Source organism: Bos grunniens, chromosome 13 (assembly GCF_055505025.1).
Source record: "Bos grunniens cultivar Pamir isolate PY7600 chromosome 13, Bosgru_T2T1.0, whole genome shotgun sequence".
NCBI lineage: Eukaryota > Metazoa > Chordata > Mammalia > Artiodactyla > Bovidae > Bos > Bos grunniens.
In genome coordinates this window covers 46014717-46033728 of record NC_141177.1, presented here as the reverse complement: position 1 = coordinate 46033728, position 19012 = coordinate 46014717, and the positions used below count along the sequence as shown (strand labels likewise).

The following is a 19012-nucleotide window of genomic DNA, read 5'->3' as shown; positions in this document are numbered from 1 at the left end:
AAGCGAGTAGGATTTCAGTGTGTGTGTGTGTGTGTGTGTGTGTGTGTGTGTGTGTGCGCGCGCGCGCGCGCGTGAGTGTGTGTGAGAGAGAGAGGGAGGGAAAGAGACCGAGAGAGTTGTTTTGCAGCAGAAAATAAACAGGGAAGCAGAGAAGGGAGAGGCCGGTGCCCCAGCTGTCCTCGGGGCCTCGGGAGCGGCGCACACCGTAATTCCCTTTGCAGAGCCCCACAGATTTCCACCAACAATGACATCACTCCGGCGCCACCGACCGGATTACAGCTGGGGGGATTTTCCCGGGAGCGCGCGGCCCGGGCGGAGATGGGGGCGCTCTCCAGGGTGCTGAAAGGGGCGGGGGCGCGGGCTCGCCTCACGGCGCCCCCAGCGGGCGGAGGCGGACCTGCCCGGCCGGGGGCGGGCAGGGGCGGGCCCCGGGCGGCCCGGGGCGAGGCCCGCCGTCTCTGCAGCCCTCATTGGCTGCCGGCGGGCGCACGTCACTCAGGCTGGTGCTTTCCTCCCTCCCCGATGGAACTGGAGCCGAGGAGGAGCTGAAAATGCAGATTTAGCATCAAGCACAGATACACTCGCTCTTTCTCTGAGATACACACAGCTCTGCACGTTAGCACCGCTGCGAGCGAGCCGGGCTGCCAGACCACACGGCTTCCCCGCCGGCCAGAGGCTGGAGAACACACACTGATTTGCTGCTTTCCAAACCCCTAATCAGTGTTTTCCTCTACACAAAGATTTTTCAAAAAACAAACACCAACAACAAAAACTACATCTTTTTTTTTTTTTTTTTTTTAATTTGGACCTTCCTTGTGGGACCCTGCTCCGCCATCCTGCGCGCCTCCTGATACCACTTTTCACTCCCAAAGAAAGATGAGAGGTGGTTGTATCTCCCAGGGGAAGGCGGCCGCGGGGCTCCTCTTCTGTGTCATGGTTTTTGCATCTGCTGAGAGACCGGTCTTCACGAATCATTTTCTTGTGGAGTTGCACAGAGGGGGAGAAGAAGAAGCTCGCCAAGTTGCAGCAGAGCACGGTTTTGGAGTCCGAAAGGTAAGCATCTCCCTTGCATTTCGCATGTTTGTTTCTAAACGGTGGCAGCCCTGCGCAATCTCATTGCAGATTCGCAAGTTTTCTTTCTTGTGCGATGCAGATATTCTGCCATCGGCTCTTCACACGACATCGCCTCCGGTGATCTTTCACGGGTTATGTAATTAAAATGCCCTTCAAATGCTACTCGGAAGGTCATGAAAACAATTGATCTCCCTTTGACTTGGTGGAGAAAACAGGATAACACCTTTCAAACAATGCGGTGCGCCCGGGCTGCTGTCCGAGCGACCAAGTTCTCAAGGCTGCCTGGGGGTGAGGCAAGAAGTGCCCGCCGTCTGGGCTTGGCGTGGCAGACCCGTCGGGGATGTGCCCCCCGCCCCTATCTCCCGGAGAAAGGCTAGTTTCCGAGGGACAGGGCTGGAAGCTTGGACATCGCAGTTCATCTGCTTGCTATTCGAACCCCGCGCCAGGAGGACTTCCCTTGCCTGACTCTGGTCCCGGCTCTTTTCCAGGGAAGACAGCCCCCAGCTCCAGGAGACTTGGAAACAGAAATGGTTTGTCTTTTCAAAATCGAGGGCTGAAACTTGCCCACCTCGCCCCTGCCCACCCACCTCGAAGCGCACTCAGTCGGCTCCCCAGTTTTCAACTTGCAGCGGTAGACGCTGGGGAGGTAGATTTTAATGGGATTTCCCCTCGGAGAAGTCGGGGTATCTCTCCCTGTATGTGGGCAGCCGGCTTGGCTTTCCCACCAGAAAGCGGGGATCCCCATCCAAGAAGTTGTCAGAGTTCAGCCGTTTCCCAGCCGGGATGCCGCGGAACTGCTTCGGAGACTCCAGGGTCCCCAGTCTGCAAGGGCGAGGGAGCGGAGAGCACTGGATGGGGGTCGCAGCTGATCTACTTGCTTCCTGAGAACTGTCCTGCCAGGGATCTGAAGTGTCCTTAGGGGACCTGACGAGGGGTGGGGTGGGGTGAGAGGGCAGAGAGAAACCGGGGCGAGCGGAATCTGGAGGACTGAGGGCTGCGTGCGATCTAGCGACCGGAGGGCTGGCCGGGTGGAAAGTCTGTGGGATTCCGGTCCCAGTCCTCCCTCCTGACCCCAGGAAAGACTCTTGAGCGGTGGGCGCTTCGGGTGATGCTTGTGCGTCGCCAGGGCAGCGCGAGCTGGGGACTCGGTCCCGACTTCCCACGCGTGGCGCCTCCTTCCCAGCCGCGGCTCAGGCTCCTTCCACCTGCTGCGGGTTCTCTTGCCTCGGTAGGGCGTTGGCCACCGCGGTTCTGACCCCCAAATGGGTCTGCCAGGGAGTTGGACGGAGGTCCGGGAAACACCAGGGCTGCCGGAGGCGCGCGGGCGGCTCCTGCGGGGGAACTTGTTGCTCTAGGAGGAAGCGTGGGTGGAGCGGGGAGAGGAGACGCGGACCGCGGCATCCCGCGCTGCTGGGGCCCGGGGTATGGGGGCTGTTTCCAGAGTGCCGCCAACACAACAAACAAGCATCCCCTCCTTCTTCCCACCCTCACGCCCCCAAACTTGGCAAGATCCAGGAACCAGGCGCATAAATATAGTACTGATTATTACTAGCTGACAGTCACGGGGGGTTGGGAGGGTGATGGAGTCTCTATACACACTTTTATTTAATATTTTCAACAACTCTGGGAAACTGCTGTTATTATGAAGCCTATGGTTCTGATAAGGAAATTGCCTCAGATAAGGGTCCACGATGAAAACTGTCAAGAATTTAAACCCAGATATTTGCAGGGCAGGAATAGAGACGCAGACGTAGAAAACGGACTTGGGGACACAAGGGAAGAAGCAGAGATGAACTTACGCTCTTCAACCTGTTAGTATATAGCACTCCAAGCTACCTGCTCTGCAGGGCATGCTCGCCTTTAGGGTATGAAAAGAGATGTGGCAGCAAGCTCTTTAAAAACCCCACCTTTGTAAAAGAGCTGCGGTTGGAGGGGAAAATCTAACCCTCTCCCCGCCCTCCGCGCCCGGGCTACCCAGGTGACTCCGTGGTAAAGAGTCCTGCCTACAATGCAAGAAACACTGGGGACTCGGGTTCTATCCCTGGGTGGGGAACATCCCCTGGAGAAGGAAATGGCAACCCACTCCAGAACTTTTGCCTGGGAAATCCCATGGACAGAGGAGTATGACTGGCTACAGTCTGTGAGGTTGCAAAAGAGTGGGACTCAACTGAGCGACTAAACACCAACTCACCCCCTACCAGGCCCTTTCCATGGGATGGGCAGACATCATTATCCTGTTAACTTCTCCTTTTTGAAACTGTGCCCTTAGCATTTGATCTCAGCAATGTAAGCAAAGCCAGGTGTAGCTGAGACAGATCATGGCTTAACATATTAATTTTCTAAGAAAGTTATTTCTTTTTTGTATGGTGGTGAACAGCTCAACAAGGGATTTACAGTTTTGGTGATGGGAATTGAGCAACGAGGTGTAGAAAACAATCTCGTAAAAGAATCTGAATCCTCTGCATACACTTACCTTAGAATCTCAAGGAACTCCTACTTTGGGGCGAAATCAGACACCTCAGCCTCTTTCCCATCCTTTGCATTACAGCCTCAAACTTGCAATTCCCATCTAGGAAAGATGGGTTTTTACCTTGCCACATCCTCCTTACTTTTCCACGATCTCTCAGAAGTACTCTTATCCAATGATTTTGTTCTGAGACATGTTTAAGTAAAAGTCAGTGACACTTCCGATGAATTGTTGCATGAAACTACACTTGTTGAGAATAAACGTTCTTTTCCTTCTTTGGATCCATGCCCACCCATCCTCCTAGACTGAGTCCCCAAGCTTCCCTGATGCTATGAGCTTTCCCGTCTCCAAATTCCTGTGGGATGAAAAAGCAAAGACTACGTGACTTAAGCTGTAATGTTTCATTACTTGTTCTCTAGTCAGTTCATGAAACTTTTTGCCATCCTATGGACTATAGCCCCCAGGCTTCTGTGTCTGTGGAATTCTCCAGGCAAGAACACTGGAGTGGGTTGCCATGCTTTCCTCCAAGGGATCTTCCTGGCCCAGGGATCAAACCCATAGTCTCTTACATCTCCTACATTGGCAGTTGAGTTTTTTTTTTACTGGTAGTGCCCCCTGGGAAGCCCAGTCAGTTCATACATGTAAGTAAACATGGGTGTTAGTGTCTTCCCACTTGAAAAGGTAAATATTCAGGGATGGAATCTTCTGTATTTCTGGTTTTCTTACCAATTCCAGCTATTACTGGATTTGCCAGCCTGTAAGAAAACTTCTTTCCTTACTCCTCTGGGTTTCCCAAACACTGTTCAGTCTTATTTTCATCATGCTGTAATGTACTTTGGTCAACATTTCTTATCTATTTTTCATTTTAAACCCTCAACACTTCCTTTTCCTTCCTCTCCCTATCACCCCATCCTTCTAGATGCTCAGTGTAAGACAGCAGAGACTCTCAGCAGTTATTCATCTGAAGGATGGGGGAGGGCCTGCTATTTTACTAAGTTATTTCATCTCATGCATTGGTGAGATAGAAATTATTGGCATCAGCTCTAATTCTCAGATGAAAATCTTTAAAGCTCCAAGAGGTTAAAAGTACCCTCAGATTTAAAGCCCAATGGAAAATAATTTTGTTTTTCTATCATGCTGCCTCCAGGAAGCTTTCCCTGACTGCCAAATACTTTGCCTTTTGGGCACCATTTTAGAATTCAGTTATTTTTTCTTTTCTTTTTTCTATATTTACACTTATTTGGTATTATATGAGCATATGTCATTAGTATGCTTGAGTATGCACTTCTTCAGGTAGGCTGTAAATCTTCCAAAAGACAATATACTATGTCTTTTTATCATGTCTATATTGAGCACAGTAGCCTATGTCTAAGAGCCTCAATGAATATTTGTCTATTATTTTGCCTAACTCCACAAGACCATGAGCAAACAGTTATATTTCCTCTTGAAAATGGAATAAAAGTACCTATAACTTTACCCTCAGGAAGGTGTGTTGAAACTAAAGTTTTCTATTTTATCATGATGTGGCCCAGATCTGTGAGAGAGATGTATATGTACTTAAAGTTTATAACAATGACAAAGACATTATTCTAAAGATTGCTTTAAAATTTTCAATGCGCTGCCAATTTTAATTCCTTTTAAAAATAAGATGATGGTGCGGGGAGCGGGGTGGGAGGGGCGTTCAGGATGGGGAGCACGTGTACAACCATGGCAGATTCATGTTGATGTATGGCAAAACCAATGCAATATTGTAAAGTAATTAGCCTCCAATTAAAATAAATAAATTTAAATTTTAAATAAATAAATAAAAATAAAGAATAAATAAAAACTTAAAAAAATAAGATGAAAATTATTTATCAAAGTAATGTGTTGAGGGTTGACTAAAAAGCATGTGAGAATTAAAGTAGAAATCCAAACAGCTGACAATTAAGTTTTTTTCTTTTACTATAATGTTTTATTTTTTGCTCATGAAGGACTGAGGCTAGGATGATTACACAAGTAAAATCATGTGACCACTTTTATATGTATAATTGTTAAAAAATTTTCTAGTCCAGTAGTAATTATACTATTAGGTAATGAAAGAGTAAATTTCTGGTCATTTTAATTTTATTGAAGTATAATTTAGGAGAGATTTCTTTCCCAGATGCTGGGAAAAATTAAAGGCAGGAGAAGAAGGGGATGACAGAGGATGACATGGTTGGATGGCATCCCCGACTCGATGGACATAAGTTTGAGCCAACTCCAGGAGTTGGTGATGGACAGGGAAGCCTGGTGTGCTGCTTCCATGGGGTCGCAAAGAATTGGACACAACTGAGCAACTGAACTGAATTTAGGAAAGAGCACAGCTTGAAAATTTTTTGTTAAATGGGCACACATATGTACCCAGCCTCTAAATCGAGAGATAAACTATCATCAGCATTCCAAAAGTCCCCTTTATGCTCACCTGGATAGTTTTTAGCTTTAGGCTAAATTGCTTAAAAAATATTGCTTCTGTGAATGTTGTAGTATATGTATGTTGGTGAATACATTTATACCTTTCTGTTGGGAATATTCTTAGGAATATCAGTTTTCCTTTGTTGTATAACAAACCAGTACAAATTTAGTGACCTAAAACCACACAATTTGGTTATTTCTTTTTCTTGCATAAAGAATCTGGCACGTGTTAGTTGGTTAGTGAAGCTTCTGCTTAAAGCCTCACAGACTGAGCTCTGGATATTGACCAGCTGTGTCCACATCCAGAGGCACAACTAAGGGAAAATCCTCTTCCAAGCACATTCAGATTTTAATGAGAGTTCAACTCATTGTAGTTGCAGACCTGGAATCTTTATTTTCTTGCTGGCTGTAAGACCAGGACTACTCCCAGCTTCTAGAGGTGACCCTCATGACCTTGCCACATGGCCTCCTCCATAAGCTTTCATACAATCTCACCTTTCAGATCTCTGCTTTCTGGAAGGGACAGTCCCTGGTTTACGTTAACCTGATTAAGTCAGGCCCACCCAGGAAAATTTCTCTTTTGATTCTTTTGAATCAGACTAAACTGATCTGGGGCCTTAACTACATTTGATAAACCTCTTCACCTCTGCCATGTGATGGAATCTAATCACAGAAGGAAAATTGTCATAGACACCATCCTGCTCTTACTCAAGGGGAGGGGATTATTTGGGGCACAAGGACACAGGGAGCAGAAACACTGGGGGCCCTCCCAGAATTCTGCTGACCACGGACAAACTGGCAAACAGTTTTCCAAAGTAGTTGTGCCAGTTTGCATGCCTGCCAGCCGTGTGTGAAGATTCCATTTGCTCCACATCCCCACCAACATTTGATATTTTATCCCTTTTTCCTTTTGGCTGTTTTGACGGGTACGTAGTGTGTCTAGTTGTGATTTGTACTCTGTGTTTCCCTGATGATCCTCTGAAGCTGAATGCCTCTTCACATGCTTATTTGTGTTTTGGATTTTTTTTTATGCAGTATCTGTTCAGGTGTTTTGCCCTTAAAATATTTTCTTTTGGGTTATCTGTCTCAATTTTTGGTTTGTAGGGGTTCTTTACCTATTATGGATAGGACTCTTTTGGCAGATATATGTATTTTGAATATTTATTTTCACCATTTTAATAGTGTCTTAATACCCCAATGATATTGAATCCATATTGTATAACTTTACTTTCACTTCCAATGCAAGTAATTTTGTCAGTCAAAAGAATTCTCTGGCCATCTTCCTCTGTTTGGGGGATGAAGACAGAAACAATAGGAAATAGATTTGATCCTAAGTGTTTCCAAAAGGATTCCTATTTAAGAAGCCCTTAAGGGATAGTTTTTCTGACTACAAGATCTACTCCCATGCTAGCTAAAGGAAAAGACCCCAGAACCCTACTTCTCCAACATGGCTGCCATGAATTCTTTTCAGACTCCAACTTAATACATTATGCCTTAGGTCAAGTCCAAGTTCTTCCCTCACACCTTCTCTGATTGTTCTAGAACAGAGCATTTATCTTTTGGGAATTTCCATTGCACATAATTTGTTCCTTTCCTTGGACCAGTCACCAGTCACATCTGTCACAGATATCACCATGCCCAATGCCCCTCTTGTAGTTGAAGGAAACCAAGAACAGTAATGTCGAAAGGAAAAGATGATGTGATTTGGATTAGACAGCACTGGAGACTTGGCTCAATAATGAAATCCCTCAGAGGCTCATTTTATTTGAAATGGTTAATAAAATATGGGGGTTGTGAAAGATCAATAATATAGTGCGTGTCAAGTTCTGGACACAGTGCTGAGTGCATAGAATAAAGGTCTATTATTGGTGGTAGCAATAGTAATAAGATGATGACCTAGCCATATTTTTTACTCAAGAAAGCTTTTGTGGGTTGTACCTTCTCAGGAGTGACAATCTAATTAAGTGAAGAATTAGACACTCAACCCAATGGCAACCCACCCATGAATCAGCCATGGCCCATGAGATGGCCTGGCCCAGATAGTTCAGTGATCTATAATTCATTATAGACCATGGTAATTATCTCCACCAATCATACCGGCTTCCTTAGGAAATTTGACTCACTAGTTGCTATAGAATGGAGAATAGAGTATAGTTAGCATGAGAGCACCCACCCAGGTCTTGGGAGATGCAAATATTTCATCTGAGTTTCTAATAATTTCCTGCTCAACTTCTCAGCCAAAGAACTCTGTGACAGAGACTTAAAGCTAATCATCAAACTAACTTCCTCTTCTACATGAGCTACCTCATGTAGAAAGATCTCATTTCCCAGACTGCCTTGCAGGTAGATGTGATCATATGATAATCCCAAACAAGGTATTGTAAACAGAAGTGATGTGCATTTCTTCTATGCTTGATGCATAAAAACTACATACAGGTTGATTTTCCACACTCTTTTCTGCTCTGAGTCTTGATGTGATCGAGAACAGTAACTTTGAAAGCAAAAGCTAAAGATGTCAGAGTCAAAAGATGAGAGGAGCCCACATCCCTGACTCTTGACTTAGATGACCTTATGTGAATGAAAAATTATTATATTAAGGCACTGAGATTCAGGATTTTATCTTTAGAACAACCAGCATTACTCAAACCAATACATTCTCAATAAATGTCCCTTTATTGCTGAAATGATTCTCCAAGCCTTGCAACCAAACCAAGCCAAATTATAGCAACAATAGTATTTTTAAAAGACTTATACATATGTATGTCTTCTTTGGAGAAATGTCTATTTAGTTCTTTGGCCCATTTTTTGATTGGGTCATTTCTCCAAAGAAGACATACAAATGGCTAACAAACACATGAAAAGATGCTCAACATCACTCATTATCAGAGAAATGCAAATCAAAACCACTATGAGGTACCATTTCACACCAGTCAGAATGGCTGCGATCCAAAAGTCTACAAGCAATAAATGCTGGAGAGGGTGTGGAGAAAAGGGAACCCTCTTACACTGTTGGTGGGAATGCAAACTAGTACAGCCACTATGGAGAACAGTGTGGAGATTCCTGAAAAAACTGGAAATAGAACTGCCTTATGATCCAGCAATCCCACTGCTGGGCATACACACTGAGGAAACCAGAATTGAAAGAGACACATGTACCCCAATGTTCATTGCAGCACTGTTTATAATAGCCAGGACATGGAAGCAACCTAGATGTCCATCAGCAGATGAATGGATAAGAAAGCTGTGGTACATATACACAATGGAGTATTACTCAGCCATTAAAAAGAATACAGTTGAATCAGTTCTAATGAGGTGGATGAAACTGGAGCTTATACAGAGTGAAGTAAGCCAGAAAGAAAAACACCAATACAGTATACTAACTCATATATATGGAATTTAGAAAGATGGTAACAATAACCCTGTATACGAGACAGCAAAAGAGACACTGATGTATAGAACAGTCTTTTGGACCCTGTGGGAGAGGGCAAGGGTGGGATGATTTGGGAGAATCGCATTGAAACATGTATAATATCATATATGAAACGAGTCACCAGTCCAGGTTCGATGCAGGATACTGGATGCTTGGGGCTGGTGCACTGGGACGACCCAGAGGGATGGTATGGAGAGGAAGGAGGGAAGAGGGTTCAGGATGGGGAACACATGTATACCTGTGGTGGATTCATGTTGATATATGGCAAAAACCAGTACAATATTGTAAAGTTAAAAATAAAATAAAATAAATAAATAAAATTTTAAATTAAAAAAAAAAAAAGACTTATAAAAGAGTTCTTAGATTTTCATCTCATAATGTCAACCAATTTTTCAGGTCCTTGTAACTTGTCTTCTCCAAGAATATAAAATCTACTCAACACTATGTCCCTCCTACTGACAACCAGTATGCCCTACTCATAGTAGATACTCATTATGTGATTCTTGACTGATACAGGCACTTGGGTCACAAAACAATGATTTAGTCACCAACTCAGAGAGAAGGTACTTGAAGAACTAGACTTTAAGAAATTATTCCTATAGTACCCATTTATTTATAGGCAGAAATTTAGAAAATAGAAGTTGTTAACAACCAGCAAATCACTGACTGACAGACTCCAGTGTTTCCCTGAAATTCCCAACTTAGAAATTATCAATACTAGAATAGATGAGTTCTTTGAGCAGAGAAAATAAAGCCTGCAGTTAAAACCTAATAAATATAAAAGAAGGGGGAAATTATACCTCTTTTTCTCAAGTGAGTGAATATCTAGAAATCAGTTTCTATTTCAAAAGGTCTTATTAGCTGTAGATCATAATGTTATAGTACATCAGAGAGTGATGCTGATAGTTAAGTTTGCAATAATTGTATATTCAAGTGTAACTACTCAAAGAAGTCAAGCTTTAAAAATAAAATATGAAACCTGATGTTTAAATGATTTCCCCCGACTACAGCAGAAACTTTATTTTACATTAGAGCTCAGATTCATCATTTTGATAGAAACCCTGTACAAAATTTCTGGAATATATTATTTGAGATTCAAATAACCACAGGGCAGTTGAAAAACAATAATTTTAGTTTGTCTTTTTCTACTAAAATGTATCTGTTATAGCTAAAGATGATTTGGTGGCTAAAATCCTCTGATGGTCAGGGAATCAAAAAATTACATCTGAGTTAACTCTTCTAACCTAAATATAATGATTGGGTATTAGTTGATGGCTTCTACATGGCTTTCTACATATAGAAAAAGTAATAAACTCTCTTGACAAGTTATTTTTGTCCCTAAAGCTATTTGACCATGATTTTTTGGATATTGTTGTGATATGCTATGGTCCTCTGATGAGAATAATTGGAAATAATAAGTTCTTAGGTTGCAAATGAAACATTGACACAAACCCTTAATTTTCTGACATAGAATGAAATAAACTTAAGAATGTTACAGCATGTTAACACTTTCTCCCATTATAAAGTTGATAAGAAAATGAAGAAAATTGTAGGATCCTAGAATGGCCCTTCATTTATAACTTTAAATGCGGCGTTGACTCCCCTAAACATCCAATTCTTCTAGTTTTTCCTAAAATCTAATTTCATCACAAGTCCTTTTACCAGAACTTCTTCAATCCCGAGCTCTTCATTTTCGAGCATCTCCTGGTTAGCTGGGTTTTATTTAAAAGTGAAGGGATGAGCCAGCACATGAAAAAGGAACTCTCCTTTCTTTGATATAACAAAGAGAAGAGTGGGCAGATGAAGTTCAGTTTTTAGGTCACAGAGGAAGATATGGGAAGAATATCCACTTAGGAGTCACAGTTATTTCAAAGATGTAGGAGGCAAGGTCAATGTTTAAAGTGAAGAAAGCAGGGCTGGGATGGGGGCTTCAAAAGAGATAAAGTCTTGTGCTCTGAAAATGAGAATGGGAGAAGATGCTGACAGAGGGCCAGCAATGACTTCTGGCCAGTACCAAGGGGCCAAGCAGGATATAGTATTACCAACTGAGTCATTTTCGTAAATAGCACTCAAATGGGGATGATGGAATTGGGAAGAAAAAGAAATGGGGTTTTTAAAAAAATGGAATATCAAAAAAGTAGAAGAAAAGGTTAATTGAGTTTAGTAGTGAGAGAGCTGAAAAGAAGAAAGATATGGTGAGTAGGGTGTTAAACTCAAGACTCCCCAAATTGAGCACTTTCAGACAATGACAAGGTCTATGGAGGTAAGTTACCAAAGCCAAGAAGAGGTGAAGGTGATCAACTAGCTGAAAGTCAAATGTACAAGCATCCATCCACATGCTCCTCAGTCATGCCATAGCTAAATAGCCATCACCAAGGAAGAGTGTTGAGAGAAAATGAAATGAAGAGGTTTTAGCACAAAATTTCAGGGGACTTTGGACGCGGAGGGAGAAAGAGGAGCCAGAACTTGGACTGTTAGGGATATGGAAGGATAATTGAGAGAGTGCAGAACTGTGAACAGAATGCAGTTGAGGATTAGGAAAGGAGGGATGGGGCAACAGAGGCCACTGGCTTTAGAGATGAGGTCATTATTAAAATTGGAGGAGCCACCTTAGCACATGGGAAGAAAAGTATGTTGGTTTGGGTCCCCAGGAGTAGTCCTTGGGATAAGGATTAAATACAAGTTGTTTATTCGAAGAGTGATTCTAGTAAATATTGGCAGGGGAGTGGGCAATTGAGAAAGGGAAGGGAAGGCAGGAACTTAGGGTATATTGTATAACAAGTTGTCACTGTGAGTAACTGGGACTCAGTCCCACTAGGAAACTCTGGGAGCTGGTTTAGAATCATGTCCCAGAGTCATACTGCCTGAGTGGGGAGGGAACTGGGGTATTTATACACCAATTGCAATCAGACACTGATTCATGATTGATAGTTTCTTCTGGGTGACATGGACTCTGCAGCATTTTGACTTGGCAAATGTTCAAACAGAGCATAATTTGGTCGCCAGAGAAAATTGTCAGACAAGTAGATCCAGAGGCTTGCACGCACTAAATGCTGAGGCCCAAAGGGATTTGAACAGGAAATGGATAGTGTCTGCTACAGGAAGGAAGCCAAACTGTGAGGCTGCAGTCAGTAAGATGCAGTAGAAGTATCAAGTGTTGACAATTCCATTATATAAAGGGGGGACAAGAAGAAAAGTTTTGCTGCTCTCCCAATTCGTCTCACCCTCCACCCACCCCGGAGCATAGCCACACATCTGTTCTCTAAGTCTCTGTCTCTATTCCTGCCTTGGAAATAGGGTCATCTGTACTATTTTTCTAGATTTCATTTGTATGTGTTAATACGTGATATTTGTTTTTCTCTTTCTGACTCTACTCTGTATGACAGGGTCTATCTAGGTCCATCCACATCACCACAAATGACAAAATTTCATTCCTTTTTATGGCTGAGTAATATTCTGTTACATACATGTATCATATCTTCTTTATCTATGCATCTGTCGGTGGACATTTCGGGTGCACTGAGAGAACAGCATTGACATATATATATATTGCCTATAAAATAGGCAGCTAGTGGAAGCTGCTGTGCAGCACAGGGAGCTCAGCTTGGTGCTCTGTGATGACCTAGAGGGGATGGGGTGGGAGGGAGGCTAAAGAAGGAGGGCATATATGTTCACATATAGCTGATTCACATTGTTATACAGCAGAAACTAATATTGTAAAGCACTTATACTCCAATAATAAAATTTTTTTAAAAACTCAAGAAAGAGGAAAAGTATTATTATGGTGACTTAAACGTCTATGCTTCTAATGACTTTTATGATAATGATTTCTAAACACTTGTCAGACCACTCACCAATTGGTACCCCACCAAAATATTGTGAGATACCTGCTGGTTATTCTAGCTGGTTTATCCAGACTCATTTAAATTTTGACAACCAATAACTTAAGTTATGGAATTACAGCTTGTCAGAGCAGGAAGAGATCTTGGAAAGGCATTAGATTAACCCCAAATTTTACACATGAAGAAAAGGAGATGAAATGTGATGTTTATGTTCCCAGAAATTTGCTATGAGCATTGGAACCCTTTTGCTTCCTGCTGTGGTTCAAACGATGCATTCACACTAGACAAGAGAGAGAACCAGACTGAACAAGATTTCTTTGAGTGATTAGGCATGTAAAGCAACTTGTTTGCCAGTTCATTTCAGGTCTTCCTGGTCTGCTTTTCAGTTTTGCTCCTACATTTTTTATGGATTCCAGGTTCCCAAACAAAACTGCTCATAGATGCAGAGATTAAAACAATGATCTATTGGATTTATACTTGATAAAAGGTAGAATAAGAATTTTGTATTTCTTTGACTGCCTCCTTAGTGTCTAACACAGTGCTGTACATTTAGCAAGCACTCAATAAATATCAAAATATGTGGTTAGAAAAAATTCAAAAATTTCGCAATAGCATTAGATACTCAGTAAATGATAAACAGATGTGTTATGCGATACTGTAATCAGGAAAATCAAGCATGTTAGGAACAGTTATAAGAATATCCTAATTTGTGCCTGTGTTAAATGACTTCAATTAATTAATTAACATTAATAGTCTAAAATCTTGGGACTTAAGGAGAAATTAAGAAGCCAGCAGCAGAAAACAGCAAGGAGATCCACAAATTCTGTTTCCTCGCCCTTAGCTTGTTCTCCACGTCTCTGAGGGCAGGGGTTGGGGATGGGGGGAGCAATGTCAGTTTCATTAGGACGCTATCAGTTCTCTTAAAAAATGATGGAGTTTGCATGTAAAAAGGTAGTTGGCATGAAACAGTTTATTCTAGTCAGTTCTTGTTGCCTGTGTCAACCAAGAATAGGAGACCAAGTAAGACCTTGCAGAGCCCAAGATGTGGGGAAGAGTTTGGGAAACAAGCCACTGTTGGTCTCTTGGAGTCCAGGAGCAGTACCATCAGGGAGTGGGATGCAGAATCAGGCCAAGGGAACCTTGGAGAGTTGTGTCTGCAATGAGGCAAGGTGTGAGCCAAATTTGGACCCAGAAGCTGAAGCCTGAAACAAGCCATTCTGGCCATGAACTTAGAAAGGAGGAAAGGACCAAAAAAAAGTTATGGGAGTTTGAAACCAATGGACAAAGAAAGTAACAGGAGCCACAGCCTTAGCAGGGTAAGCATACAAGCAGAAGGTTTAGTCCATTCAATAAACATGTGCCTAGCATACTCAGGCAAGTGTGATATCAGACCCCAAGACATGGACTTGGGGACAAGTAAGAAAGGTTTCAGATATAGAGAAGAGGTCAAACTCTTGTGTGCAAACACTTTTTGAATCTTTGGTTGTGTTACATTTATTAAGTCCCATTGGCCAAAGAAAGCCATCTGGTCAGGCTCCAAGTCAGTGTGGGAGGGAACCATCCAAAGGAACTGATACAGAGAGACATGAGCAAAATGAGGGGGACTTCCTCGGTGGTCCAATGGTTGGGACTTCACCTTCTGATACAGGCAGTGCCAGTTCAATCCCTGGTTGGGGGACTGTGGTCCCACATGCCTTGTGGTCAAGAGACCAAGGCATAGCACAGAGGCAGTGTTGTAACAAATTCAATAAAGACTTTTAAAAAATGGTCCACATTAAAAAAAAAAAATGAGGACCACTTCTGCAACATTCTCCTATAGGACACTCTGGGAGCTATAGCAACTCTGAGTTATCCCATCCAAGGAGGAGGAAGCCAGAAAATGTAGCCACCAGCCCCTATTCTTCATCAGATTACACCTGAGGGGCAGCAAATCCCTTGTACTTCTGCCCACCCCAAGCAGACCAAGCATGCATCCACAGTCAGAGAACCCCCTCAGCAGAGAGATGCATGAAGACTTTGGCACAGAGAGACACGGTCTACAGTGATCTCCAGGGCAAGGAGAGGGGATATAGGAAGGGCATTAAAACAGTGTCTACTGCACAAGCAGTGGAAACACAGACATTGAAAACAGACTTATGGACACAGCTTCAGGGGGGTGGAAGGAGAGGGTGGGATGTATGGAGAGAGTCACATGGAAACATACATTACCATATGTAAAATAGAGACCAATGGGAATTTGTTGTATGACTCAGGGAACTCAAACCAGGCTTAGGTAACAACCTAGAAGGGTGGGATGGGGAGGGAGGTGGGAGAGATGTGCAGGTAAAAGGGGACATGGGTAAACCTATGCCTGATTCATGTTGATGTTTAGTAGAAACCAACACAATACTGTAAAGCAATTATCTTTCAACTAAAACTAAATAAATTAAAAAGAAAAAAAAATTGTCTGCTGCACAGAGGGCATAAATGAAATACAGAAATAGAGAAATCCCAGATAAATTGGAGTGTCTGTCATAGGCAACCAGAGTCCTGACCGTGTATTTTGTGATGGATCTGTGATATCCGACATGTAAAGCAGAAGGGGAGTCTTCACAAGGCAGGCAAGGTCAGGTTGAGGTGATTTGCAGTGAGGCTCAAAATTTCAGCAAGTAAAAGGGAGTTTATAAATGTTCAAGCTGGTTTTAGAAAAGGCAGAGGAACCAGAGATCAAATTGCCAACATCCGCTGGATCATCGAAAAAGCAAGAGAGTTCCAGAAAAACATCTATTTCTGCTTTATTGACTATGCCAAAGCCTTTGACTGTGTGGATCACAATAAACTGTGGGAAATTCTGAAAGAGATGGGAATACCAGACCACCTGACCTGCCTCTTGAGAAACCTATATGCAGGTCAGGAAGCAACAGTTAGAACTGGACATGGAACAACAGACTGGTTCCAAATAGGAAAAGGAGTACGTCAAGGCTGTATATTGTCACCCTGCTTATTTAACTTATATGCAGAGTACATTATGAGAAATGCTGAGCTAGAAGAAGCACAAGCTGGAATCAAGATTGCTGGGAGAAATATCAATAACCTCAGATATGCAGATGACACCACCCTTATGGCAGAAAGTGAAGAAGAACTAAAGAGCCTCTTGATGAAAGTGAAAGAGGAGAGTGAAAAAGTTGGCTTAAAGCTCAACATTCAGAAAACGAAGATCATGGCATCTGGTCCCATCACTTCATGGGAAATAGATGGGGAAACAGTGGAAACAGTGTCAGACTTTATTTTTTTGGGCTCCAAAATCACTGCAGATGGTGACTGCAGCCATGAAATTAAAAGATGCTTACTCCTTGGAAAGAAAGTTATGTCCAACCTAGATAGCATATTGAAAAGCAGAGACATTACATTGCCTACAAAGGTCCGTCTAGTCAAGGCTATGGTTTTTCCAGTGGTCATGTATGGATATGAGAGTTGGACTGGGAAGAAGGCTGAGCACCGAAGAATTGATGTTTTTGAACTGTGGTGTTGGAGAAGACTCTTGAGAGTCCCTTGGACTGCAAGGAGATCCAACGAGTCCATTCTAAAGGAGATCAGTCCTGGGTGTTCTTTGGAAGGAATGATGCTAAAGCTGAAACTCCAGTACTTTGGCCACCTCATGCGAAGAGTTGACTCATTGGAAAAGACTCTGATGCTGGGAGGGATTGGGGGCAGGAGGAGAAGGGGACGACAGAGGATGAGATGGCTGGATGGCATCACCGACTCAATGGACGTGAGTTTGAGTGAATTCCGGGAGTTGGTGATGGACAGGGAGGCCTGGCGTGCTGCAATTCATGGGGTTGCAAAGAGTTGGACACAACTGAGCGACTGAACTGAACTGAACTGAAGAGAGGATGGTGTAGCAGGTGAAACAAAATGCACTGGAATTGTATAAGGTTTACTGTTAGTGTCACCTGACTAGATGCTAAGAAAGAAGGGAGATGAAGCCACAGAAGTGTACTGAGGACAGTTCATGAGGGGTCACCCACACCATGTTAGGCATTGGAATTTTGTGCCTAAATAGAAGGGGGCATTGAAAGATTCTTGAAAAGTATAACCAAGTGGCCACATACAGGAAACCCTAAGATGACAAGTTGAGCTGATAGTGAAGTTGGAGGTAGAGGCTGCCTTGCTCCTTTGTCCTAAGAAACCATTCATATCCTGGAAGCAGGTAGCACCATCCCTTTTGACAGATGTTGCTATTAGGGAATCAGGTTACCTGTCTTTTATCCCATTGCCACTGGATGATGACATCAGAGATGCTAATAGCCACAGTGAATGGCTCGTAGAGGTGGCCAGTTCCATCCATCAAATATATTCCAGCTAAGAACAAAATGATTCAATGCATCCCACTTCCTCTTAAATACACAAATACATGAATCTAAAACTAGCCCCCTAACTTACAAATCAAACAGAAAAGCCAGGACAGAAATGTCATCTCAGCACACCGGATAAGCCCCTTATTCCCTGATATTCCAAAGGAACGGTGCCTATACTAGATTTTTATTTCTGAGATGATACATGGAAATTTTTCCTTAGTCTAGAAAGGAACTGTCTGTGTGAATAAGGCTGAGACTCAGCTATTCTTCACAGGTCTCGTTGTCTGTCATTTTAGATTTGATATAAATTAGTTGTGTAGTTCTTGGGGATAAATCAGAGTTTGAATCCTACTGTGGACTAGTAGCTCAGTCCTACAGAAATAAACAATCATGGACATCCCAAGCTGTTTTGCCTTTTGGTGCTCCTAGTTGTAGGCAAGAGAAGCTCTTAGCATGACAGAAGAGAATTGAGTGTTGTCCATGGAGAACAATGCTTAGGAGAAGCTTAGAAATGAGCTGGGTGGGTTTAGAACCAGCTGTCCTGAGTGCTAGATCAAGGATTTTCCCCTTTCTCCTTTATCTTCCTCTCAAAGAGCTGATCCCCTCCTCTTACAAATAGCTAATTCCAAAGGAACATCCATCCATATAGTTATATTCTATTGACAAGTTTTTATTGAGATCTGCAGAGACAAAGTGCTTTAAAAGGGCTAGGTTCTACAGACAGCAATGTGACATACTCAGATTTATGTGCAAAGAAAAGCATATTATAGTTCTCTAGCTTATAAGACTTCACTTGATCTGATGGCTTCATCCAGCTCTTACAAATACCTATTTTAAGTGTTGAAGTGTGGAAAGCTCTGTTTAGCAATTGGCTTCTGGTTCTACACACAAAGGGCTTTCTCAGATCAGGTGACCCTTACAATATGCCCTGATAAGTTCGGGCTGAGTAAGATTTTCTGTCACATCTGGTTACTGAAAGACATGACATCCTCACACCACAGGCTTCCTCCTGTTGACAGAGGAGCTGAAGGCACAAATAAATAATTAGGCTCCTCTGCTGTTTGAGCGGCATCTGTTCAAAGGAGCTGTCAAGCCTTCCACTTCTCTAGTGAAATCATATTTACTTTATTCATCTAAATAATGTGGCTTATTTGCCTTCAGTATGAAATTGTCTTGGTCTGTTTCTTGTTGATTGATTTTTATGAGATAGCATGTCATTTGCTGTGCATCCCTATGCCAGTCTGCTAAGAGTGGAATGACTTCTTATTGAATAGTTCCAATTATTATCTCCTTTTATAGTTTTAGAATCACTGGATTTATTCAAAATGCCCAAGTCCTCATCTCCATGCTATTCACTGCCCAAACATGCCCCTCAAACAAATAAAAGGAAAAGAATGATCAAAAGAAATAAAAATAATAAATAAAAATT

At 42.7% G+C, this 19012-nt stretch overlaps 1 protein-coding gene across 1 annotated transcript in view; it reads left to right on the top strand.

Moving 5' to 3' along the window:
- The first annotated feature begins 536 nt into the window (after positions 1 to 536).
- The window catches only part of PCSK2 (proprotein convertase subtilisin/kexin type 2), a 240778-nt gene continuing 222302 nt past the window's right edge, over positions 537 to 19012 (top strand). The window contains exon 1 of the mRNA XM_086333839.1: positions 537 to 1053. Within this exon, the coding sequence (XP_086189965.1) occupies positions 877 to 1053 (177 nt within the window). The 5' untranslated portion in view covers positions 537 to 876. The remainder of the gene's footprint in view (positions 1054 to 19012) is intronic.